Source organism: Heterodontus francisci, chromosome 16, assembly GCF_036365525.1.
Source record: "Heterodontus francisci isolate sHetFra1 chromosome 16, sHetFra1.hap1, whole genome shotgun sequence".
NCBI classification, from domain to species: Eukaryota; Metazoa; Chordata; class Chondrichthyes; order Heterodontiformes; family Heterodontidae; genus Heterodontus; species Heterodontus francisci.
The window spans coordinates 69,631,859-69,655,434 of record NC_090386.1 but is presented as its reverse complement, the minus strand read 5'-3'; the positions used below and the strand labels follow the sequence as shown (position 1 = coordinate 69,655,434).

At 48.2% G+C, this 23,576-nt stretch overlaps 1 protein-coding gene across 1 annotated transcript in view; it reads left to right on the top strand.

The window, feature by feature from the left end:
• LOC137378182 (transcription elongation factor A protein 1-like) overlaps positions 1 to 4,538 on the top strand; it is a 42,523-nt gene extending 37,985 nt beyond the window's left edge. The window contains exon 10 of the mRNA XM_068048345.1: positions 4,173 to 4,538. Coding sequence (XP_067904446.1) covers positions 4,173 to 4,181 — 9 coding nt within the window. The 3' untranslated portion in view covers positions 4,182 to 4,538. The remainder of the gene's footprint in view (positions 1 to 4,172) is intronic.
• The last annotated feature ends 19,038 nt before the right edge of the window (positions 4,539 to 23,576 follow it).

Sequence of the window (23,576 nt, the reverse complement as noted above, 5' to 3'; positions counted from 1 at the left end):
GGTACCATCTGTACTGAGTTAGCAGAGCACTAATCTGGAAGGTCGAATTTGAATGCAGAATACAGGCTTAAAGACAGGATTCTTGGCAGTGTGGAGGAACAGAGGGATCTTGGGGTCCACGTCCATAGATCCCTCAAAGTTGCCACCCAAGTTGATAGGGTTGTTAAGAAGGCGTATGGGGTGTTGGCTTTCATTGACAGGGGGATTGAGTTTAAGAGCCGAGAGGTTATGCTGCAGCTCTATAAAGCCCTGGTTAGACCACACTTGGAATATTGTGTTCAGTTCTGGTCGCCTCATTATAGGAAGGATGTGGAAGCTTTAGAGAGGGTGCAGAGGAGATTTACCAGGATGCTGCCTGGACTGGAGGGCATGTCTTATGAAGAAAGGTTGAGGGAGCTAGGGCTTTTCTCATTGGAGCGAAGAAGGATGAGAGGTGACTTGATAGAGGTGTACAAGATGATGAGAGGCATAGATAGAGTGGATAGTCAGAGACTTTTTCCCAGGGTGGAAAGAGCTATCACCAGGGGGCATAATTTTAAGGTGATTGAAGGAAGGTTTAGGGGAGATGTCAGAGGTAGGTTCTTTACACAGAGAGTGGTGGGTGTGTGGAATGCACTGCCAGCGGTGGTAGTAGAAGCAGATACATTAGGGACATTTAAGCGACTCTTGGATAGGTACATGGATGATAGTAGAATGAAGGGTATGTAGGTAGTTTGATCTTAGAGTAGGTTAAAGGGTCGGCACAACATCGTGGGCCGAAGGGCCTGTACTGTGCTGTACTGTTCTATGTTCTATGTTAAAATCAACCTTGGAACCCCTGGCTAAAAAGATTAGAAAATCAGTCAAAGCTCCTGCTATCCAAGAACCCCTCATGGAAATTACATACCTAATAGGTGCTGGTTGTGGTGTCTATCATGGTGGAGTAGCCTGCTGACATGCTGTCTAATCTCAAACATTGAGTAACTGCTTGGGTGGGTACTGGAGGACTGCTGGTGCCCATGATACAGTCAGTTCCTTAAATGTTGCTGTTGTCAAGAGGTGAGAAGTGGGATGCGGATAAATAGAAAAGGAAAAAAGTATGGAGGATAAGGTTTGACTTATTTTGCAAGTGTAAAGCCATTTATGCTACTCAACTTTCGGTTCAGATCAAGGTGATCCCAAACTGAATGTTATCACACCATTTATGTTCTCTTGTGACCCTTGTTAATGAGAAATATTCTTGCTGTTTAGAAAATGTTTCAAATATGAGTCGTTTAAAACATTAAAAAAAAACAAAAAGATCCGCCATGTTGCTCACATAGTGTGGAATGTAGCGTACAGTTATGATATTCAGTTAAGGTAGAGCTATGTATGACCTGATCTGTTTCTTTAAGGCCACTGCTAGAGTACTTTCAGTGAGGAAATGGTTAAAATTGGCACATCCAGGTAATTGTAGCAGCATGTGAACTCCTGAAGCCAATTAGAGAGCAATTATAGCTACTTGCAAATTTCTGGGACCCATTCTGCAGAATCCAGATTCTTTTTTTTAAGATTGCTTTTCATTTATAATGAAGTGTACCAGATATATGCTATATAGAGATAATTTTATTAAAAATTAGCAACTCTTCCAAAACGCTGCGAACAATAAACTAGAGGATGGTAGGTTATACCATGTCATCTGCTAAAGTGTCAGTTTGTCCCTTTTTAAGGTTACGAAGTCCAGATGATAGTTACTATTAGGAGGCTTTGTACAAGGGGTCAATTAAGATGCTGCTGATGTTCCGACTCCACCATTTTTTGTTTGGAGATGCTTTAAGGTTAGGTGTGATATCTGCCCAATGTGGCATTTGAGAGACCTGACACACTTTCCAGTTCGAGCTTCATTCACATTTGGTCATCAAGTTGTGGGTGCAGAGTGGGCATCTAACTGCAGCTCATGCTGCCACAGAAAATCAGACAGCTATTTCACACAGTCAGCCAACTGGTAAGGCCTGGTTGTGAGGATCAAATGGCAGAGGGGAGAATGGGGAAGTGATTGTTTGGTGTCCCACACATGCCAAATTTTGGATGTGCTCACATTCTTGGCAATGAACAGGTCAAATAGTGAAATCTTAGAATGCAAGTTGGGTTGTACAATTTTGAGATATAGGTCTCTATTAATTGCCCCACTCTGGGTAAAAGGAGGTCGGGGGCAGGGTTAAAAAATTTTGAAACCTGTATCACGTCCCCAACCTGTGTAGCATCTGTAGCTGTTTTTATGGCGGCGGGATTCATGTTATCCGAGTGTCCTTCCCTCGAGAAACAGAAACTTTGGCTGGAATTTCATGCCCACTGCTGGACAGGGTTGCGGGAGGGGGTCGTAAAATTAAGTGGGAGGCAGGGGGTGCCATTCCCAACACCTTCCTGCCCACGTTGCAAATTTATGAAGGGGCGGTAGCGGCGAGAAACTGCCTGCCCACCCCAGACCAATCAAGGCCCTTAAGTGGCAAAATTAACTGCCACTTAAGGGCCTCCTCCCACTGCCACTGGTACTTTTACCAGAGGCTAGCGGGCGATTAGGAATTAGGAGCCTGATTTAGATTTAACAGTTGCTGCGCAGTTGAGGAGGGAGCTGCCAGCTCAGGAAGGTAAGTGCTTTTTACAGTGCTCCCCCTGGGTACTCCAGGAATCCTTTGGCCGCCCCTCGAACAATCATAACTTCGTGACCCCCCAGACCTCGATCTGACTATTTCCTTCCTGTGATCAACAACCCCCTCCCATTCCCAAGGGTCCCAGCTGCATCCTCCTAACATTGGTTTTTCCACCCACCATCTGCCCAGCCTGTCAGGTTTGCTAGCTGCTGGGCAGACAACAGATACAAATATTATGATGAGTTCTTGCCTTTGAATTCGACATGACCTCTGCATTCCTGGCCTTGCCAGGTTTCCCCTGCACACTCCTTGCTGCCCATAAATATTGGGGATGTGAAGTTTGTTACTTAAATGTGTGCTTGGAGAAGGTAGGAAGTCTTAAAAAAATATTTAGATTATCTTCATAAAAATAGATTTATGTTATGGTCTGAAATTATTTTGGTGACGGGTGGTTTGGGAGTGAATTTGTAATCGGGTAGTGTGGGTGGAGTGCAGGATGAACAGCTGTGTGGCAGGTTTAAAGTTGAATATTTTTTGTTGTAGTTGTGGGTTGGTGGTGGCGGGTGCAGTGGCTCCATGGTGCAGGCTGTGCTTGTTATAGGCAGGAAGTAGTGTTGAGGCCTGTAAGGAAAGTGGGGAGTAGGAAAGGAGGGCATTACGGTGTGAGAGAGACCTAAAAGTTGGGAAAGGTGCAAGAGGCCAGTGACTTGTAGAAGAGGAGCAAACTGGCAACTTGGATGCGGTGGGAGAAACATTGGTAAGAACCGGTTTTAAGTTCTTTTTAAGATGCTTAGTACGCTGTCACAGTCATGAAAGTATTTGAGAGAATTTAAGATGGTTGTCAGGTTACAGGCGGGAGCTTGGCATCCGTACTGTTTTTCATGCTGTGCTTGAGTCAAATAATTTCTCTGGTCCTTTTCCATCTGAACCGGAGCTGCTGTCTGATGTTGTGCACCAGCCCAACAACTCTAACTTTCCTACACCAGGAGACCTGTTCCACTGGTGCTAGCTGGATTTGATTCAGAAAACGAAGTAAAGTTGAAGTAAGCGCATTGAAGAACTTGAAGCCAGCTTACAGATCATCATGCGCAACTCTGAATAAGAGTTGTTTAAATTAGTAAACAAATACTTGGAATAGAGATGTGAGCAATGGGTATGCAAGCCCAGATTTTGAGCAGTCAAACTGGATAATTTACTCCTTTATTTGAGTACTCCATTTCATTATTTTTGGCTGAGCACATGAAAATAATAAAAACACCAAAGAATTCATTGATCAAAACATGAGAATGCTTCCTTCTGATGTGTTGGGTAGGACCAAGTGGGAGTTGGGGCTAGAGGTTTGATTGTTAGGATCAGCCAATCAGGTAAACAAAAAGAATTGTGTATTAGAATAAATTTGAGTCCAATGAAGCATGATTTTTACAGGAAGTGCACACTGTATGCAAGGCTTTTAATAAAATACAGTAATTCAATCTTAATGTGTTCATCTAGTTTTGTGTATAATCAGTTTATTGAATTTATTGATTACATTAAGCAGTATCTGACAATTATCTTTTTTTCCAGTTTGGTTAATAAATACTCAAGACCACTGTTGGAGATGCAGCTGGACCAGCAAAAGAAATACCTAAATTATAAAGGATCATCATGTATATTAAATCTCACATTTTGTTACATATATTGTTGTAAAGTAAATAATTTTTGCAAGTATACTCCTTTGCAACTCAGTTTAAGTATTATAAAATTATACAGATACTCCAATTGAGAGTCTTAATTAATGCATTGCATGGTACGGCAAGTTGCATTTCACTTCAATGTGTTTTAAGACTTCTTTATGTAATTTAGGCTTCGATAATAAAATGCCATTACTAGTATGGGATGGATCTGTTGAGAGATCATTTTTAATTAAAATGTGATAATTGTCCACATCAACCTATTGTTTCCATTTTTGTAAATTTTCTATTCTTGTATTTTCTCATTTTTGTACTGAAGTTGTAAAAACCTCTTAAATAGGTAACTATTTAGTTACAGAAAATCAATAGTTGCCACTATCACCATAACTTTGTTTAGTTGATACCAGTAAGAAATATAAACTTTATATCAGATGTAAAATGTACTTGGAAAAAAAATTACTAAAGGTTTTTGGGGTATTGGATGTGATTGTTGTTTTTAAAAAGAAGCCATAACTTACATTGAAGCAGATTAATTTTCTTCAGTTTTCCTTACAACATAACTGTTAAAACTAGCCTACAACAAGAACCTTTGTATGATGGGGTGACTTAATGCATCCCAATGACTACTTTCTCATGATCTGTTCAATTCATTTTGGCAATTCTTGTACAAGAGCACTTACTTTCAGAACTGTATTTTTAGCTTGAGACTGAGTTCAAATGTCCATTTCTTCCCTTTTAGTGAGACTTTTCCTTTGGTGATTACAATTGTTGCTTCCAGAACCTTCGCCTAGATGATTTTGTTCCGTCTATACATTTTGGAATGGTTGAATGGAAGGGTGAACCAAGTGCAATGAAGTAGTAGAATTTAGCTGTTTCTACCAGATACGCTGGGATTTTTTTAATATAAACATCTGTCCAACCTGATTTCTCATTCCTGAGCACCAATATCCTTGGATAAGACTGATACATTAGGAGAGGCACTTTATGTTAGGAAGCTCTACTGGTTGAATTTTCTGAGCGAGTGGAGGGTCAAGAGGTTGGATGTCCGGTAAAATAATGACAGGAGGCATCAGAAGGGGAGTCCGATGCCTTGACTTCACTTCAGGATTTTCCGAAGCCTGGCTGGAACAGCAGCTTCAATGTGGCAGCCAGGTAAGCCTGTTAATCAGGCAATTGACTAAACTTTTACTGGATAAATGGAATTTTGTAAGGGGCGCCCGGGGATCAAGAGGTTTCAGAGCCTCACCAGTTATATGGAGACTGTGAGGGGGTGGAAGGTCAAGGCTGGCTGCAGACGGCAGCCGTCAGTCATGGGAGCCTTGTACAAAGGGGAGGGTGGGACAGCGTGGGCACTGCCATTGACACCCAGTGGCAGGCCAGAAATTGGTATGGGTGTCAGGGTTGGCTGGTACAGTGCTAACCTTCAAGTGGCACGCAAAGGACTGTAGGAAGCTTGGGTGGGGGAGGCGTGAAGGGTCTGGGGGAAGGAGATCTTGAAACTTCTGTACAGAGACCTGCCATGGACCTCATCCATTCAGGCTTCGGGACCTTCTGTGTGGAGGAGCATCAGAGTGGGAGGCAGCAGCAATCTGTGGGCTACCAGGAGCCTTGCCTTGGGAGGGGCATGCAGGAGGAGGGCACAGAGTGGCATGCCACCAGCCTGCTCATAAGGGCCTACCCACCAGACAGGGTCTACCTCACCGGGCTCAATTACCTGCAGATGCCAGAGCAGCTGTGTCACCAAAGACTCTGCCTCTCCAGGGAAACCGTCAGAGTTGTGTGCCATGATGGAGGACAAGCTCAGACCCGTGGGAAGTGGTGGACATCCTATGTCAGTGGCATTGAAGGTCACCATGGTGTTGAATTTCTATGCGTCAGGATCATTCCAGAGATCCTCTGGAGGCGTGTGTGGATTCACCGATGCATCAAGATAGTCACCAATGCTATGTTCAGGAGGGCCAGCCAGTTTGTCGTCTTCAACACTGATCTGGGTAGTCAGGCTGAGAGGATTGTAGGATTCAGGGCCATCACTGGATTCCCCAGGTGTAGGGTGTCATTGACTGCATGCAAGTGGCCATCAAAGCACCCGCAGAACAGCCAGCAGCCTTCATGAACAGAAGGGCTTCCATTCCATCAATGTTCAACTAGTCTATGACCACTGCAGAAGCATCCTTCAAGTGTGTGCTTGGTTCCTGGGATGCAGCCACGCCGTCTTCATTCTTTGCCAGTCCAGGTGCCAGATCTCTTCAAACCTCCTGCACCCCTTCGAGGATGGCTAGTAGGTGACCAAGGCTACCCGCTGAAGACGTGGCTAATGACACGTGATGAGGCCAAGCACTGAAACAGTGGAGAAATACAATGCATGCCACGAGTCAACTAGGGTGACCATCGAACAGGCTATAGGGCTTTTGTAGATGCAGTTCAGGTATCTGGACAGATCTGGTGGAGCCCTTCAGTACGCCCCAATGGTCTCCCATATCATTGTGGTGTGCTGTGCTCTACATAACCTGGCATTTCAGAGGGGGAGGCTTTGGCCAGTGAGGAGGATGCATCTTCCAAAGAAGTGGAGCTGGGGGAAGATGTTGAGCAGGAGCCAGATGAAGCAGCACCTTAAAGGCCACTACCAAGTAGAGGCATGACGCACAAGGGAGGCGCTTCTGTAGAGATGTTTCAGTTGAAACTGTTTGTATGCCCTGAACAATCCAATAAAGTGTCTGGTTTCTGCAGCCCTGATGCCTACTGCGTCATTGTGCCTTGATGTACCTGCACACAGCAAAACATGACACAGCAGCAGGGGATGGCATTGACCTCCTGTACTGTAGTTGCTTTCAGCTTTCCCTTTGAGGCAGCCAGGGTGCCCTTGAAGGACAGAGAGCTCTCAATAAGTAGAGGCCTAACACCGTGCCACATTCCATTTTTATTTGCGGCCATTCCAAACTAGATGTCCCCTTTACAATACTAAATGATCACCCATGAGACCTATGTGCAGTTAGGTGCTCTGCTTAAATCTTTTACGGGTGCTCCCTCTGCGCTGTCAGCTGAGGTGGAGGCAGGCTGCTGATCAAGCTGCCCCTTTGTCTTTGATGACCTCTGAGGCCTGGAGGGTCCCAGCATACTGAGGGTCTCCTGTATTGTTGCAGGGGTTTCCTCCATTATTGCTGCCATTTGAGGCTGAGGAAACAGTAGCCACTAGGGGAGCACCCTGAGAGGAACCCCCAGATGCATCAGCCTGCCACTCCTCTTCACTTTGAGGGCACATTTGGACCTCCCTGCTCACGTGAGGGCCTTGAGGTGCCTATTCCCCATCCATTTCACCATGGAGCAAATGGAGGTGGCAATGGCATGCGTGTCTTGAGTGTGCTTCCTGCATCCACTGAATGACCACCTGCATTTGGCCATCCTCAGTCGCCAAGCTTCCGCAGGCCAGAGTCAAGGCTCCATTCATGGCCTGCACGGACGACTCCACTGTCAGTGCCAGGGTGCGCATAGCCTCTGGCAGCTCCGCCAGATGTTCCCAGCTCTCATGCTTCAGATCGAGAAGCTGGTGCCTTGTTGATTACTCTAGTGCATGTCACTCACCAGAGGCTCAGCATTGCTGTGGCTTCCTGCAGTCCTCTGTGTGTCAGTGTCCTGGGCTATTACATCCTCCGTCAGCTGCTCTGGCACATGTGTGCTGTGCTCACCAGATTGTGACCCCACTTCTAAATGCATGTGCATACCCACTGAGGTGAGAGGATCTGCATTTGTGAAGGGTGCAGGGGAATGGTGTGACATTTCTGCTCCCCAGAGGTAGACGGCTGTCCACCGGTTGTCACTGGAGGAAAGAAGAGTAATTAGCGGATTACAGGCATGCCAAAGAACCCTCAAGACTGCTCCGTGCCACTAGTGTGGTTGGGGAAGTACCATTCTTCCCCTAATTTGGAGACATTTTCCTGCCAGCCCTTGGACTACTCACTCCCCCAACTCCTGCTTCCCCAGCAGAGAAGGAACGGCCCCCTGTCGCTCCCCAATCTCCAGGGCCGCCTCCTCCATCAGGATTTGCCGAAAGGGGATACCGCCATCTGTCTTTGCCCTTTCTCTGGAGTTATGCACTGTTTATTCCTGCAAACACAGAGAAGAGCGTAGACACCTGGTTTGGTCAAGCACAATGCCTGAGCAGGTGCCAGCGTGTCTAGACATGATGGCAGCGCCTCCTGTATGTTGCCACTCAGCAGTCACAGCACAGTTGTCAGCTGTTTCTGACTGGAGCCTTTCACAGCAAGACTACCATGCCTCTGACAGACAATGCTGCTGCCTGGGCCTTGACCGGGCCTGAGTGGGCAAACCCTTGTTGGCAATCTCACTTGAACCCCTTAAAACTTCCCACTTTTAACTGGAAAAGCCATTCTCACCAGCATTTGAATGCCAGTTTCCTGATATGGGTTTGCATGCAACCCACAAGGGTCATGCAGATGGTATTCTTACTATTCCACAAGGGATGGTGGACAATATGGTTTGCAGACTAATGAACAAAGGCCATAGTTGCCTGTGTGCTGAGTATTAGCATTTCTAAAGATTTACCCAAAGATTCCTAATATTACTATGATGACAACCTACTAGTGAGAACCTGAAACTTTATTATACACCCAATCTATTGCAAGGTCAAACATTTAATATAGTTGATGATTGCCAATAAATCAAGGGTTTCTAAACCCATTATGAACCTAAAATTTGAGTAAGGCCTTGGAAAGGAAAAAAATGCAGGAATGTGAGCATGTGGTCTTTCAGGACAGATTGCAAGCCAGACTCCAAAGGTAGCAACTTTTGTACACACCTAAGTAAATTACAAAGATTCTTGGTAAATGTGCTGCTGTGCTCCAGGCTAATATCAATTTTGCAAGAGCAGGCTGGTGGTGGGCGGTCATAAAGTTGAATGGGAGGCGGGTGATGCTGTTCCCGACGCCTTCCCGCCCCTGCTGCAATTTTACCAGGGGTGGCGGGCGACCCTTAAGTGGCCAATTAACAGTCACTTGAGGGCCTCCTTCCACCGCCCCTGGTATTTTACCTGGCAGCCTGCTTGTGGGCTGGGGGTTCCCTCCAGATCAGGCACTCTGTGCCCCACGGAGGGCCCCCCCAACCCCCGCCCCCCAACTGCACAACACTTTTTTTCCCCCCATCAACCGATTGTCCCCAGCGAGACAACAAAACCTACCTCTCTTCCATTCCAGGGCTGACGTCCGCAATCCTGCTGTTGGCTGGGTGCAGTCCCAGCAATGGCCACCACTCCCGGTGGCGCTGCCGAGACTGAGAGCTGCCAGCCTGCTGATTGGCCGGCAGCTCCGTTAAGTGGGACTTACTGCCTCAGGGGTGGAAGTCCTGCCCAAGTCCAATCAAGGGCCTGGGGAGTGTAAATCCTGGTGTGGCGCCTCAGGCCAGCGGAGGTGGGCTCGCCGCCTAATTTTTGGCCAGCGGGCGGGACCTCCCGCCCAATGTAAAATTCCAGCACATGTCAGTTGGTGATGTTGGTCTATGTGTATCTGCATGGTTTCCTTATGAGTATTGGTTGGAATATTTAATTGCATTTATATATCACTTCACGTTCAGGAAGACATCTACAAAAGCAAACCACAAAAGGACTTGGAATGTGCAAGTATATGGACATTTTTCTTGTTGTTAATTGATGAAGAAAAACTTGAAAGCGATCCTTGTCCATTCTGGACAATACTTGCCAATCTACATTGTCCAGTTTGGCTGTTGAATCCTCTGGCTCAGTTCAGGCAATAATAGAAGACATTATGATGTTCTGCGAATGAGCTATATATAATAAATGTAAAAGTTTTTTGTCTGGAATGGGGTGACAGGATCATACTAGGATTTCAGTTGTAATTGCGAAGTGTGGTTTGAACATCTAGTTCCTCAGTCATAATTGTTTTTTGGTTTCACGAAGAAGGAGTGCAGCTAGATGAAGAGTTTGAAGATGAAATACAAAATTGGGATATAAATGCAGTTATGGTTAGCCTTACATTGCCATTTCTATGTAGTGATTTGTAAAAAGCTATGCTTGTACTTCCGTAGATCTCATCAAGCATTCAACAGTGTCAACAGAGCAGGACTCTACAAGATTTTGGGGAAAATTGGCTGTCCACCGAAGCTGCTCCGTCTCATCCACTGCTTCCATGACAACATGCACTGCACTGTACAGTTTGATGATTCCACTTCCAACAGTTTCAGAGTGAAGAATGGAATGAAACAGGGTTATGTCCTAGCCCCCGCTCTGTTTGGCATCTTCTTCTTTATGCTCCTGACCTTCGTCTGCCGTGCAAATATGGAAGGAGTCTACTTGCCGACTAGGTCAAATGGCAAGCTGTACAATGTATCAAGGCTGAAAGCAAAGACAAAAATACATGTCCTAATCAGAGAACTCCTCTACGCTGATGATGCTGCGTTAGTCACTCACATGGAAACTCAGCTACAACGACTCATGGACTGTCTCTCCCATACCTGTAACTTGTTCTCCTTGATTATAAGCATCAAGAAAACTGTGGTCATGGGACAAGGTATTGCACTAAATAGCAGCCCACTGGCAGTGGTTAGCAAATTCTGCTAACTTGGGTCCACACTGACAACCAATCTGTCCCTTGATGCAGAGCTCGAGACATGTATAGGGAAAGCAGCTACCACCTTTGCGGACTCGCAAAACGCACATGTGATAACAGCAAGCTGACCCTTAGGACCAAGCTGATGGTTTATACAGCCTGTGTTCTCAGCATCTTGCTGTATGGCTGTGAAACGTGGGCAACCTACAGCTACCAGGAAAAGAAGCTCAATAATTTCTATCTTCTCTGTGGTGCATTATGGGTTTATCCTGGAAGGACCAAATCATGAATGCGGCGGTTCTTGCAAAGGCAAGTGTTTTGGCACTAATGAGAGGCAGCTGCGGTGGATCGGACACGTCCGCAGGATGGAAGACGATCGCATACGCAAAGACCTTCTGTATGGTGAGGTAGCCAGGGCCAGACGACCAGTAGGGTGCCTCATTACAGCCTTGACCAAACGTGGACAGAAGAGCTGAGCTCCAGAGGTGAGGTGAGAGTGACTGCCCTTGACATCAAGGCAGCAACTGACTGAGTTTGGCAAGGATCCTTAGCAAAACTGGAGTCAATGGGAATCGGAGGAAAGCTCTCCATTGGTTGGAGTCATACCTAGCACAAAAGAAGATGGTTGTGGTTGTTGGAGGTCAATCATCTCAGTCCTAGGACATCACTGCAAGAGCTCCTCAGTATAGTGTCCTAGGCCCAACCACCTTCAGATACTTCAACACTGACCTTCCCTCCATCATAAGGTCAGAAGTGGGGATGTTGGCTGATGATTGCATAATGTTCAGCACCATTCGCGACTTCTCAGATACTGAAGCAGCCTGTGTGCAGATGCAACAGGACATGGGCACCATCCAGGCATAGGCTGATAAGTGGCAAGTCACATTAATGCCACACAAATGCCAGGCAATGACCACCTCAAACAAGAGAGAATCTAACCATCTCTCCTTGATGTTCAATGGCATTACCATCGCTGAATCCCCCACTATCAACATCCTGGGGGTTACCATTGACCAGAAACTGAACTGGACCAACCACATAAATGCTGTGGCTACAGGAGCAGGTCAGAGGCTGGGAATTCTGCAGACAGTAACTCACCTCCTGACTCCCCAAAGCCTGTCCACCATCCAAAAGGCACAAGTCAGGAGTGTGATGGAATACTCTCCACTTGTCTGGATGGGTGCAGCTCCAACAACACTCAAGAAGCTTGACACCATCCAGGACAAAGCTTCCCGCTTGATTGATACCCCATCCACCACCTTCAACATTCACTCCCTTCACAGTGACAGCAGTGTATACCATTTACAAGATACATGGCAGCAATTCACCAAGGCTCCTTCGACAGCACCTTTCAAACCCACGACCTCTACCACCTGGAAGGACAAGGGAAGCAGTTGCATGTGAACACCGCTACCTGCAAATAACCCTCCAAACCACACACCATCCTGACTTTGGAACTATATCGCCATTCCTTCACAGTCACTGGGTCAAAATCCTGGAACTCCCTTCCTACCAGCACTTTTGGTGTACCGACACCCCAAGGATTGCAGCAGTTCAAGAAGGCAGCTCACCACCACCTTCTCAAAGGCAATTAGGGATGGGCAATAAATGCTGGCAGCCAGCACAGTCAGTGGTAGCGCTACTGAGCCACTCATGGTGATAGACATTGAGTCCCCCACCCAGAGTACATTTTGTGCCCTTACTCCCCTTCGTGCTTCTTCCAATTGATGTTCAACATGGAGAAGCACTAATTCATTGGCCGAGGGGACGGGCTATCTGGTAATCAGCAGGAGGTTTCTTTGCCCATGTTTGACCTGATGCCATGAGATTTCATGGGGTCCAGAGTCAATGTTGAGGACTCCCTGGGCAGCTCCGTGCCGACTGTATGCGAGTGTGCCGCCACCTCTGGTGGGTCTGTCCTGCTGGTTGGACAGGACATATCCAGAGATGGTGATGGTGGTGTCTGGGACATTGTCTGCGAGGTATCATTCCGTGAGTATGACTATGTCAGGCTGTTGCTTGACTGGTCTGTGGGACAGCTCTCCCAATTTTGACACAAGCCCCCAGATGTTAGTGAGGAGGACTTTGCAGGGTCAACAGGGCTGGGTTTGCCGTTGTCGTTGCCAGTGCCTAGATTGATGCCAGGTGGTCCGTTCGGTTTCATTCCTCTTCTTAGACTTTGGAGCACTGAGTGGCTTGCTAGGCCATTTCAGAGGGCAGTCAGCCACATTGCTGTGGGTCTGGAGTCACAATTAGGCCAGACCAGGTAAGGACGGCAGATTTCGTTCCCTAAAGGACCCGTGTCCCCAGAGCATTACCTAGGGCTCTGGGTTACTAGTCTAGTGGCATTACCATTATGCCACCGCCTCCCCTTGCTTGTTTTTACTATGGAAGGAAGGAGGAGGTATTAAATAATATGACAAAAAAAATGTTCTTTCTAATTTTAGGTAGCTGACAAAACTAATTTAATCTTCAATTTACAAAAGAAGAGAGATAGTATTGGGATGCTACAGAGTACATAGAAAGGAACTCTGCTGAAGGGTGAAATGGTACCTTCTGAAAAGAGGAGACAACAGATAAATACATACATTCCTTTCTCATCCTCCCCCAAATGACTAATGCTGTCTGTTAAATTGTTGCGAATGAAGATTACTGTGGCTGTAGTATATGGTCCATCAAAGATTGCCGCAGATCTGATAATATAGGGCAGGATCTTTCGCGGGGGCTTCAGGACTCCATCGTCGGGCTCAAATGGGGGTCAGAAGCCTGCACTGTGTGTGTAACAGTCACTGCAGAGATCTTCCCCAAATTGGCCGCTTAATGGCCAGAGGGTGAGCTTGCCATCCAATTAAGGATAGAATGCAGGCTCTCGAAGCAGGCGGACCAATAGGAGGTCCTCCAGCACTGAAAAAGCAAAAGCTGGCCTTTCAAGCTTAAGTGAGAGAGAGGATGTGCCAAGATGGAGGTGCCCCGCTCCAACTTTCTAAAATTTAATGTAAAAAAATGCCCTAAGCAGCCAGGTCACCATTGTGGAGGTGGACAAGGCAACCTGTGGCTGCAGGCAGGGAGGGCCACTACGCCTACCTAGAGTGTTAGCACCCACTCTCCACTCCTCCTCTCCCCCGCCGCAATCAAGTCTGCCTCCTGGAAGTCACCTGCAGGCAGCTATACTGTTCCCCTGTGCCTCCAGGTCTTAATAGGCCATTAACAAGGTTAATTGGCTCCACGTTGCTTTTTTTTTTAGGTGGCCTTTATACCCCATGCCCTTTTTATATAATCTATGTCGAGGGGGCCTTTATTCCTCAGGCCCCCTTTCTATACATAATTTTAAAATAACTTTATTAAAACCAGATAAATCAACAAAAAACTCAAATTAAAATGCCATTCTCGGTGTCAATGATGCACTCCAGTCCCTGCGGTGCCCACCGGTCGCGGAAGGCCTCAAGCGTACCGGCGGACACCCCATGCTCCTTCTCCAGGGACACCCGGGCGCGAACGTAACCGTGGAAGAGGGGCAGGCAATCGGGGAGGACGGACCCCCCGACGGCCCGCAACCTGGACCTGTGAATTGCCTTGGCCAGGCCCAGGAGCAGATTGACTAGGAGATCCTCCTCCCGGCCCAAGCCCCTCCGCACCGGGTGCCCAAAGATCAGGAGCGTGGGACTGAAGTGCAGCCAGAATTTGAAGAACAGCCCCTTCAGATACTCAAATAGGGGCTGCAACCTCGCACACTCCGTATAAACGTGGAACACGGACTCGTCCAGGCCGCAGAAAGTACAGGCGGCCTGGGAGTCCATGAACCTACTTAAAAGCCTATTGCACTGGACTGCTCTGTGCAGCACCCAACACCCCAGGTCCCCGATGTAAAGGGGGAAGCCTCCCACGTAGAGAGACCTCCATCGGGGTTTCCCCTCGCCGCCAGATGGCAACGCGGACCGCCAGGGCGTGTCCGGCCGGCTGACGAGAGCGAGGAAGTGGAGAGTGTGCAGGAGCAGCCCGTACAGGAAACCCCTCCGCACCGATTGGAATGGCACGGAGGGCATTTCCGAGAGGCAGCTCGGGTTGTGCGGGACCGGCTCCTGAGGAGGGTTTCGGGGCCTGGGTCCGATGAGCAGTTCCGGCCGAGCAGGGGTCAGCTCGGCCGGGAGCGGTCCGCACTCCCGAGCCCCCTCGCCACCCACAGTGAGGGGCATTCCGGGGGTTTCGGCTACTCCTCCGCCCGCCGGACTGTCCCCGGAGTCGGCCGCCCGAACAGCCGAGGCGCTCTCCTCTGCCGGCGGGGGAGCGCCCTGACTGGAGGCGACCATGTTCCAGGCTCGGAATAGATCCCGGTGAAAGACAGGCAACTCCCTCAGAGAGGTGCGGCTAACGGACTCCACCGGGAGCTGCGTGTCGTCTTGAAGGCAGTGACACTGGCGGAAAAAATACGTCGCCAGCGCACACCATCTAGGAGGACGCTCGACGTACAGGTATCTCTGCAGGGTCCGAAGGTGGAGAGTCGCAGCCTGGGTGCGGACGCACACCAGCGACTGGCCACCCTCCTCAATCGGGAGACTCAGGACCGCGGCAGAGACCCAGTGTTTCCTCTTACCCCAGAAGAAATCGACGAGTTTCTTCTGGATGTTGTTGGCAAATGCAGGGGGCGGGGCCAAAGTGACCAACCGGTACCACAACATGGAGGCCACCAGTTGGTTTATGACCAACGCTCAGCCCCTGTAGGAAAGCACTCGGAGCAGTCCTGTCCAGCGCCCCAGCCGAGACTTTCGCCTCCAACTCCTGCCAGTTTGCCGGCCAGGCTTCCTCAGCGGGGCTAAGATGGACTCCCAGATAGAGGAGGTGCGTGGTGCTCCACGCAAAAGGTGTCATCTCCTCCGGCAGGGAGTCCACCCGCCACTGACCCACCAGGAGTCCGGAACATTTCTCCCAATTGATCCTCGCGGAGGACGCGACAGAAAAGGTCTGCTGGCAGTCGCGCATCCTCCGCAAGTCAACGGGATCTGTGATTGCAAGGAGCACGTCGTCGGCGTAAGCCGAGAGGACGACCCGCATGGCCGGCTCGCGCAGAGCCAATCCCGTCAACCTCCTACGAAGCAGGCACAGGAAGGGCTGCACGCAGATGGTATACAATTGGCCGGACATTGGGCATCCCTGACGCACTCCTCTCCCAAAGCGAAGGGGCGCCGTCAAGGACCTGTTAACTTTTGACTAGACACTCTGCGGCGGCGTATAAAAGTCGGACCCGGGCCACGAAATGCGGCCCGAGTCCGAAAGCGCGCAGAATCCCGAAAAGGTATTCGTGATCCACCCTGTCGAACGCCTTCTCCTGAGCGAGGCAGAGAAAGGCGACCGACTGACCAGTCCTCTGGGAAAGATGGATCAGGTCCCGGACCAGGTGGATGTTGTCCTGGATGGACCGGCCCGGGACCGTGTAGGACTGGTTGGGGTGGATCATGTGGGCCAGCACGGAGCCCAGGCGGGTAGACATATCCCGGGCAAAGATCTTATAATCCGTGCTGAGGAGGGAGACCAGACGCCAGTTTTTAAGCAGGCGGAGATCGCCCCTCTTCGGCAGCAGGACGATGACTGCCCTGCGCCATGAGAGGGGCATCTCCCCAGTCGCCAGGCTTTCCCCCAGGACCCGCGCGTAATCGTCCCCCAGGACGTCCCAGAATGCCCTGAGGAACTCCACGGTCAACCCATCCAGCCCTGGGGATTTGCCCCTTGAGAGCTGGTGGAGGGCACCAGTCAGCTCCACCAACGTGAGCGCAGCCTCCAATCATTCGGCGCCCTCCAGGCTGACCTGCGGCAGGTCCTCCCACAAAACTCTGCGTGCATCCTCGCTGGACGGTTCCGGAGAGAACAACGCACTGTAATAAGTACGGACCAGGAGGCCCATTCCCTCCGGATCCGTGATGGAGGATCCATCGTCGGCCAGCAGCTCCACGAGCTGCTTACGGACCCCCCGCCATTTTTCCAGCGAGTAGAAGAAGGGTGAGGCGCGGTCCAAATCTTCCAGGATCTGGATCCGCGACCTCACGTACGCGCCTCGGGACCCTATGAGCTGCAGGTCCCTCAGCGCGCCCTTCTTCTCTTTGTACACCTGCCACAGGGCCAGGTCCGCGACGACATGACCGAGGCGGGACTCCAAGTCGAGCACCTCCCTCTCAAGGCGCCCGATCTCGGCTTCCCGCCTCTTGGTCGACCCCTTCGCGTACTCCTGACAGAAGACGCGGATGTGAGTCTTGCCCACATCCCACCATAGCCTCAAGGAGGGGAAGCCCCCCTGCTTCCTTCTCCAGTCGGCCCAGAATCGACAGAACGAGTCCCGAAATCGTTCGTCCTGTTGCTTTGGAGTAATGGCCCAGTGGCAGGATGGAGCCGGGGAACTGCCAGCAACACAGAATTCTACACCTGCCGCCTTCATGCCCGCCCCCATCAGGGCCTAAAAATTCAGCTCATAGTGTTTTGGGAAAACTTTACATGCAACAGACTGCATGAGCCTCAACAGATCTCTGAAAATTACAGTTTATCCTCAATTAGTCCTACAACGAATTTCCTATGTTTTCTCAGCTCGTTTTTTGAGAACTGTTTGCACATTTAAAAAGGATCCTTCTTGGCTTTCATAGTGTTCACTATAAAATTTTGATCATTAAAGCTGCAACCGACTTTTTTGCACTTTGGAATTTGCTGCCTCTCTTACTGGTCATATTTATTAACATAGATTTTACGATTTTTCTAATTTTATTTATAGAACTGTTTTAAAAAAAAAATTGTTAATGTTCAATTTTTTTTTCGGGTGAGCATTTTGTTTTAATTGTTTTGTTTTACTTTATTTTCTTTCTTCAAAAAACAAATAACCTAGTGAAAGAGGGTTCAAGTCCAAGTGTACAATTTAGAATTCAGCCATTTGTAAAGGTTGCTTGGCAACAGCTGTAAATAAAATGCAGCTGTGATGTAATGAGGTCCAGGAGGCAAGGAGTTATAGATGGAGTAGGAAAGTATGGAGAGTGACTGGCAAAAAGAGGAGAGACTGGAATTTGAGGCACCAGTACCATGGTGGCTGACCATCACACAGACAGTAGAGATGCAAGTTAAAATTCTCTGCCTACCTGCTGACGCATTCTCCAGCCACATAGAAAATGTGCAGGAACATACAGTTATTGATATGAGCTGCCTGGGAGATCAACTGAACCCTCACCAACGCAGAAGATATGTGATGCTGTGATCTCGGACTATTTTACCTGCAACTCGGAATCACTGTTAAGTTTTCTTCATTTTCTAAGGTTTTTTAGCTGGAGCTATATGACCTTACCAGCAACTTTTCTACACTGTTCCCCCCACCCTGAGTCAGTACCCATGTTGTTAGGTATTAATACATTTAATTACAACAAAAGATGTAGTGGAATGGGTCAGCACAACTTCCAAGGCAGTCTAGATTGATGGGATGAAAATCTTATTTATCTGTTGGCTGTATGGATCAGATGTGAAATAAGTTTGAGACAGCCTCTTACTGACAAATGTTCATGGCTGGTTTTCTGGTGCCCTAATTGTTACATGTACACATGAAGATAGCCAGTGACTGCAGCAGATCCCAGAGCCCTATCATTCTGACTTTTTCATTTATGGGATGTGAGTGTTGCTGAATCATGGAAATTTACAGCATGAAAGAAGGCAATTTGACTCATTGTGTCCATGCCAGCCAACAAGGAGCCATCCAACTTAATTCCACTTTCCAGCTCTTGGTCTGCAGCAGGTGGTGGTGTCGCCTTCGTCTGGTATCCTTGTCCTTCTGGGTGGTAGCTGTGGGTTTGGAAGGTGCTGTTGAAAGAGCATTGGCGAGTTGCTACAATGCATCTTGTATATGGTACACACTGCAGCCACCGTGCATTGGTAGAGGCGAGAATGAATGTTTAATGGGGTGCTGATTAAGCGGGCTGCATTGTCTTGTATGGTGTCGAGCTTCTTGAATGTTGTTGGAGCTGCATTCATCCAGACAAGTGGAGAGTATTCCATCACACTCCTGACTTGTGCCTTGTAGATGGTGGACAGGACCTGGGGAGTCAGGAGGTGAGTTATCTGCCACAGAATTCCAGCCTTTGCCCTGCTCTTGTAGCCACAGTATTTATATAGTTGGTCCAGTTAAGTTTTTGATCAATGGTAACCCCCCCAGGATGTTGATTGTGGGGGATTCAGCAAACGTAATGCCATTGAAGTTCAAGGAGAGATGGTTAGATTCTCTTTTATTGGAGATGGTCATTGCTTGGCATTTGTGTGGTTTGAATGTTACTTTCCGCTTATCAGCCCAAGCCTGAATGTTGTTCTGGTCTTGCTGCAGGCATGCACGGACTTCTTCAGTATCTGAAGTGTTGCGAATGGTACTTGACACCACAATCATCAGTGAACTTCCCCAATTCCCATTTGCTAGGGCTCCTTGATGCCACACTTGGTCAAATGTCACCTTGATGTCAAGGGCAGTCACTTTCATCTCATCTCTGGGATTCAGCTCTTTTGTCCATGTTTGGACCAAGGCTGTAATGAGGTCTGGAGCTGAGTGACCCTGGCAGAATCCAATTTGAGCATTGGTGAGTGGGTAATTGGGGAGTTTTTTAATTCATTCATGGGATGTGGGTGTCGCTGGCTAGGCCAGTATTTATTGCCCATCCCTAATTGCCCTTGAGAAGGTGATGGCGAGCTGCCTTCTTGAACCTCTGCAGTCCATGTGAGGTAGGTACACCCACACTGCTGTTCGGAAGGGAGTTCCAGGATTTTGACCCAGCGACAATGAAGGAACGGCGATATAGTTCCAAGTCAGAATGATGTGTGATTTGGAGGGGAACTTGCAGGTGGTGGTGTTCCCATGCATTTGTTGCTCTTGTCCTTCTAGTTGGTAGAGGTTGTGGGTTTGGAAGGTGCTGTCTAAGGCGCCTTGGTGCGTTGCTGCATTGCATCTTGTAGATGGTACACACTGCTGCCACTCTGTGACGGTGGTGGAGCGAGTGAATGTTTGTGGATGGGGTGCCAATCAAATGGGCTGCTTTGTCCTGGATGGTGTCAAGCTTCTTGAGTGTTGTTGGAGCTGCACGCATCTTTGGTCTTTGGGGAGCCAGGAGATGAGTTACTTGCCGCAGGATTCCTAGCCTCTGACCTGCTTTAGTAGCCATGGTATTTATTTGGCTACCCCAGTTCAGTTTCTGGTCAATGGTAGCCCCTAGGATGTTGATAGTGCCATTGAATGTCAAGGTATGTATCACTTGATAGCACTGTCAATGACACCTTCCATCACTTTGCTGATGATTGAGAGTAGACTGATGGGGTGATTGGATTTGTCCTGCTTTTTTTGGACAGGACATATCTGGGCAATTTTCCACACTGTTGGGCAGATGTCAGTGTTGTAGCTCTACTGGAACAGCTTGGCTGGGGGCCCAGCTAGTTCTGGAACACAAGTCTTCAGTACTACATTTGGGATGTTGTCAGGGCCCATAGCTTTTGCTGTATCCAGTGCCTTCAGCCATTTCTTGATATCACTTGGAATGAATCAAATTGATGAAGACTGTCATCTGTGATGCTGGGGATCGTGGAAGTAGGTTGGGATGGATCACCCACTTGGCACTTCTGGGTGAAAATGGTTGCAAATGTTTCAGCCTTGTCTTTTCCACTGATGTGCTGAGTTCTGCTATCATTGAGCATGGGGATGTTTGTAGAACCTCCATCTCTGGTTAATTGTTTAATTGTCCACCACCATGCACTGGACTTCAGAGCTTTGATCTGATCCATTGACTGTGGGATCGCTTAGCTCTGTCTATAGTTGTTTAGCATGCATGCAGTCCTGTGTTGTAGCCTCGCCGGATTGGCATCTCATTTTGAAGTATGATTGGTTCTGCTCCTGGCATGCTCTCCTGCACTTCTCATTCAACCACAGTTGATTCCCTGGCTTGATGGTAATGGTAGAGTGAGGGATATGCCGGTCCATGAGGTTACAGATTGTGGTTGAATATATTTCTACTGTTGCTGATGGCCCACAGCACCTCATGGATACTCAGTTTTGAACCTGTCTCATTTAGCATGGTGGTAGTGCTACACAACATGATGGAGGTTATTCTCAGTGTGGAAACCAAGTCCTGTCTTCTTCACAAGACTGTGCGGTGGTCACTGCTACCAATACAGTCATAGACAGATGCATCTACGACAGAAAGATTGGTGATGATGAAGTCGAATAGTTTTTTTCCCTCCTGTTGATTCTCTCACCAGCTGCTGCAGGCCCAATCTGACAGATGTGTCCTTCAGTACTTGGCCAACTCTGTCAATAATGGTGCTACCAAACTACACTTGATGATGGACATTGAAGTCCCGCATACCGAGTACATTCTGTGCCCTTGCAGTGCTACTTCCAAGCTGGTGTTCAACATGGAGGAGCACTAATTCATCATCTGAGCGAGGATGATGGAAGGTAATCAGCAGGAGGTTTCATTGTCCACATTTCCTGATGCCATGAGACTTCATCAGGCCCACAGTCAATGTTGAGGACTCCCAGGGTGACTCCCTCCTGACTGCACTGCCACTTCTGGTGGGTCTGTCCTGCTAGTGGGTTAGGACATAACCAGGAATAATGATAGAGGTGTCTGGGACATTGACTGTAAGGTATGAATTGGTGGGTATGACTATGTCAGGATGTTGCTTGACCAATCTGTGGGACAGATATCCCAATGTTGGCACATGTCCCCAGATATTGGTGAGGAGGACTTTGCAAGGTCGATGGGCAGGGTGTGTCTTTATCCTTTTCAGTCAATGCCTAGGTTGATTTGGGTGGTCCTTCCAGTTTTATTCTTAATCAACTTCTCTGTAGCAGTTTGATACAACTGAGTGGTTGCTAAGCCATTTCAGAGGGCAGTTAAGAGTCAAGGTGAGGTGAGAGTGACTGCCCTTAACATCAAGACAGCATTTGACCAAGAGTGTCATCAAAGAGTCTGAACAGAATTGAAGTAATTGGGAATTGGGGAAAACTCTCCACTGGTTGGAGTCATACCTAGCAAAAGGAAGATGGTTGTGGTTGTTGGAGGCCAATCATCTCAGCCCCAGGACTTCACTGCAGGAATTCCTCAGGACTGTGTCCTCGGTCCAACCATCTTTACCTTCCCTCCATCATAAGGTCAGAAATGGGGATGTTTGCTGATGATTGCACTATGTTCAGTACCATTTGCAACTTGTCAGATACTGAAGCAGTCTGTGCCCACATGCAGCAGGTCCTGGATAACATTGCACCATACAAGTGCCAGACAATGACCGTCTCCAATGAGAGAGGCAAGAGCAGCAGTAGCAGCTGATAAAACAGAGTGGGAAGAATGGACTTGAGTGGAGGCAGCAGCAGTGGCAGCTGATAAATCAGAGCAAGGGCCAGTGCAGACTTTCCATGGTGTTTTCCAAAAGAAAGGAAGGAGTGACATCAGAGGACAGCAGGTAGGTGATTGGTTGGTGAGTTTTAAGGGTTTTCTCCTCTCTAAATTGGGTAGTGGTTTAACAAGTTCCCATACCTTGGTAGTGTGCTGTCTAGGAATGCTGCTATTGATGAAGATATCCATGCATACATCCAGAAAGCAAGTTCTGCCTACGACCGACTACATGATCATGTCTGGAAGCAGCATGGTATTAAGCTGAAGACTAAATTCAAACTCTACCAGGTCATTGTCCTTACTACCCTGCTATATGGCACAGAATCCTGGGTCTGTTTTGGGGGCCACATCAAAAGAACGCTTCCACCAAAGACACCTGAGTGGCACCCCTCCACCGCCTTTGTTCGGCGGAGAGTTTCATCTGTTGACTTTTTTTTATTAAAATAAAACCACCCAGTTTGTATTTCATGAGAATTTGATGGCAGGACAAAATCTCAAACAACAAAATCCTCCATTGTACTGGGTACAACAGCATGGACACCATCCTACAGAAAATTCAACTAACTAGATTATAAAAGAGGGAATGGAGCTTTTTTCTTAGATCATGGATGAACAGCTAAGACCAGTTGCTTGCAATTCCTGTGCCACGTGGGAACTTCCGGACACTTCATGTGTCTTCGAGGGCCATATCTGTAGGAAGGGACTCCAGCTGCTTGAGCTTCAGCTCAATATTTCTGAGCTTGTGGGGCATCTGGAGTTACTGCGGAGCATCAGGGAGGATGAGAATTTCCTGTATCATACATGCCAGGAGGTGGTCACCCTACAGGCAGTGAGAGTTCAGGATAACAGATGGGTGGCCAACTGGAAGTGGCAGGAGGTGCAGGAGTCTTCAGAGTGTGTGCCACTCTCAAACCAGTACATAGCATTGGACTGATGACACCTTGAAAGAGTGAAGTCCAGACCATGGCACCAATGGGTAAGGGATTGCACAGGAGGAAACAGCGAAGAGTAGAAATTAAGTCGTTATAGGAGATTCCATAGTTAGGGGGCAGACAGGCATTTCTGTAACCATCATAGTGAGTCCCACATGGTATGTTGCTTCCCTGGTGCCAGGGTAAAGGACAGCATGGTGAGGGTGCAGAATATTCTGCTGGGCAAAGGGAATGAGCCAGAAGTTGTGGTACACATCAGTACCAATGAAATACAGAGAGCAAATATTGAGGTCCTACAGTCAGAGTTTTAGGAGCTAGGGAGGCAGTACTCCCAATGCCACACACTAGTGAGAGTGGAACTAGGAAGAAAGGGAGGCATGTTGCAGCAAGGAGGGCTTCAGAT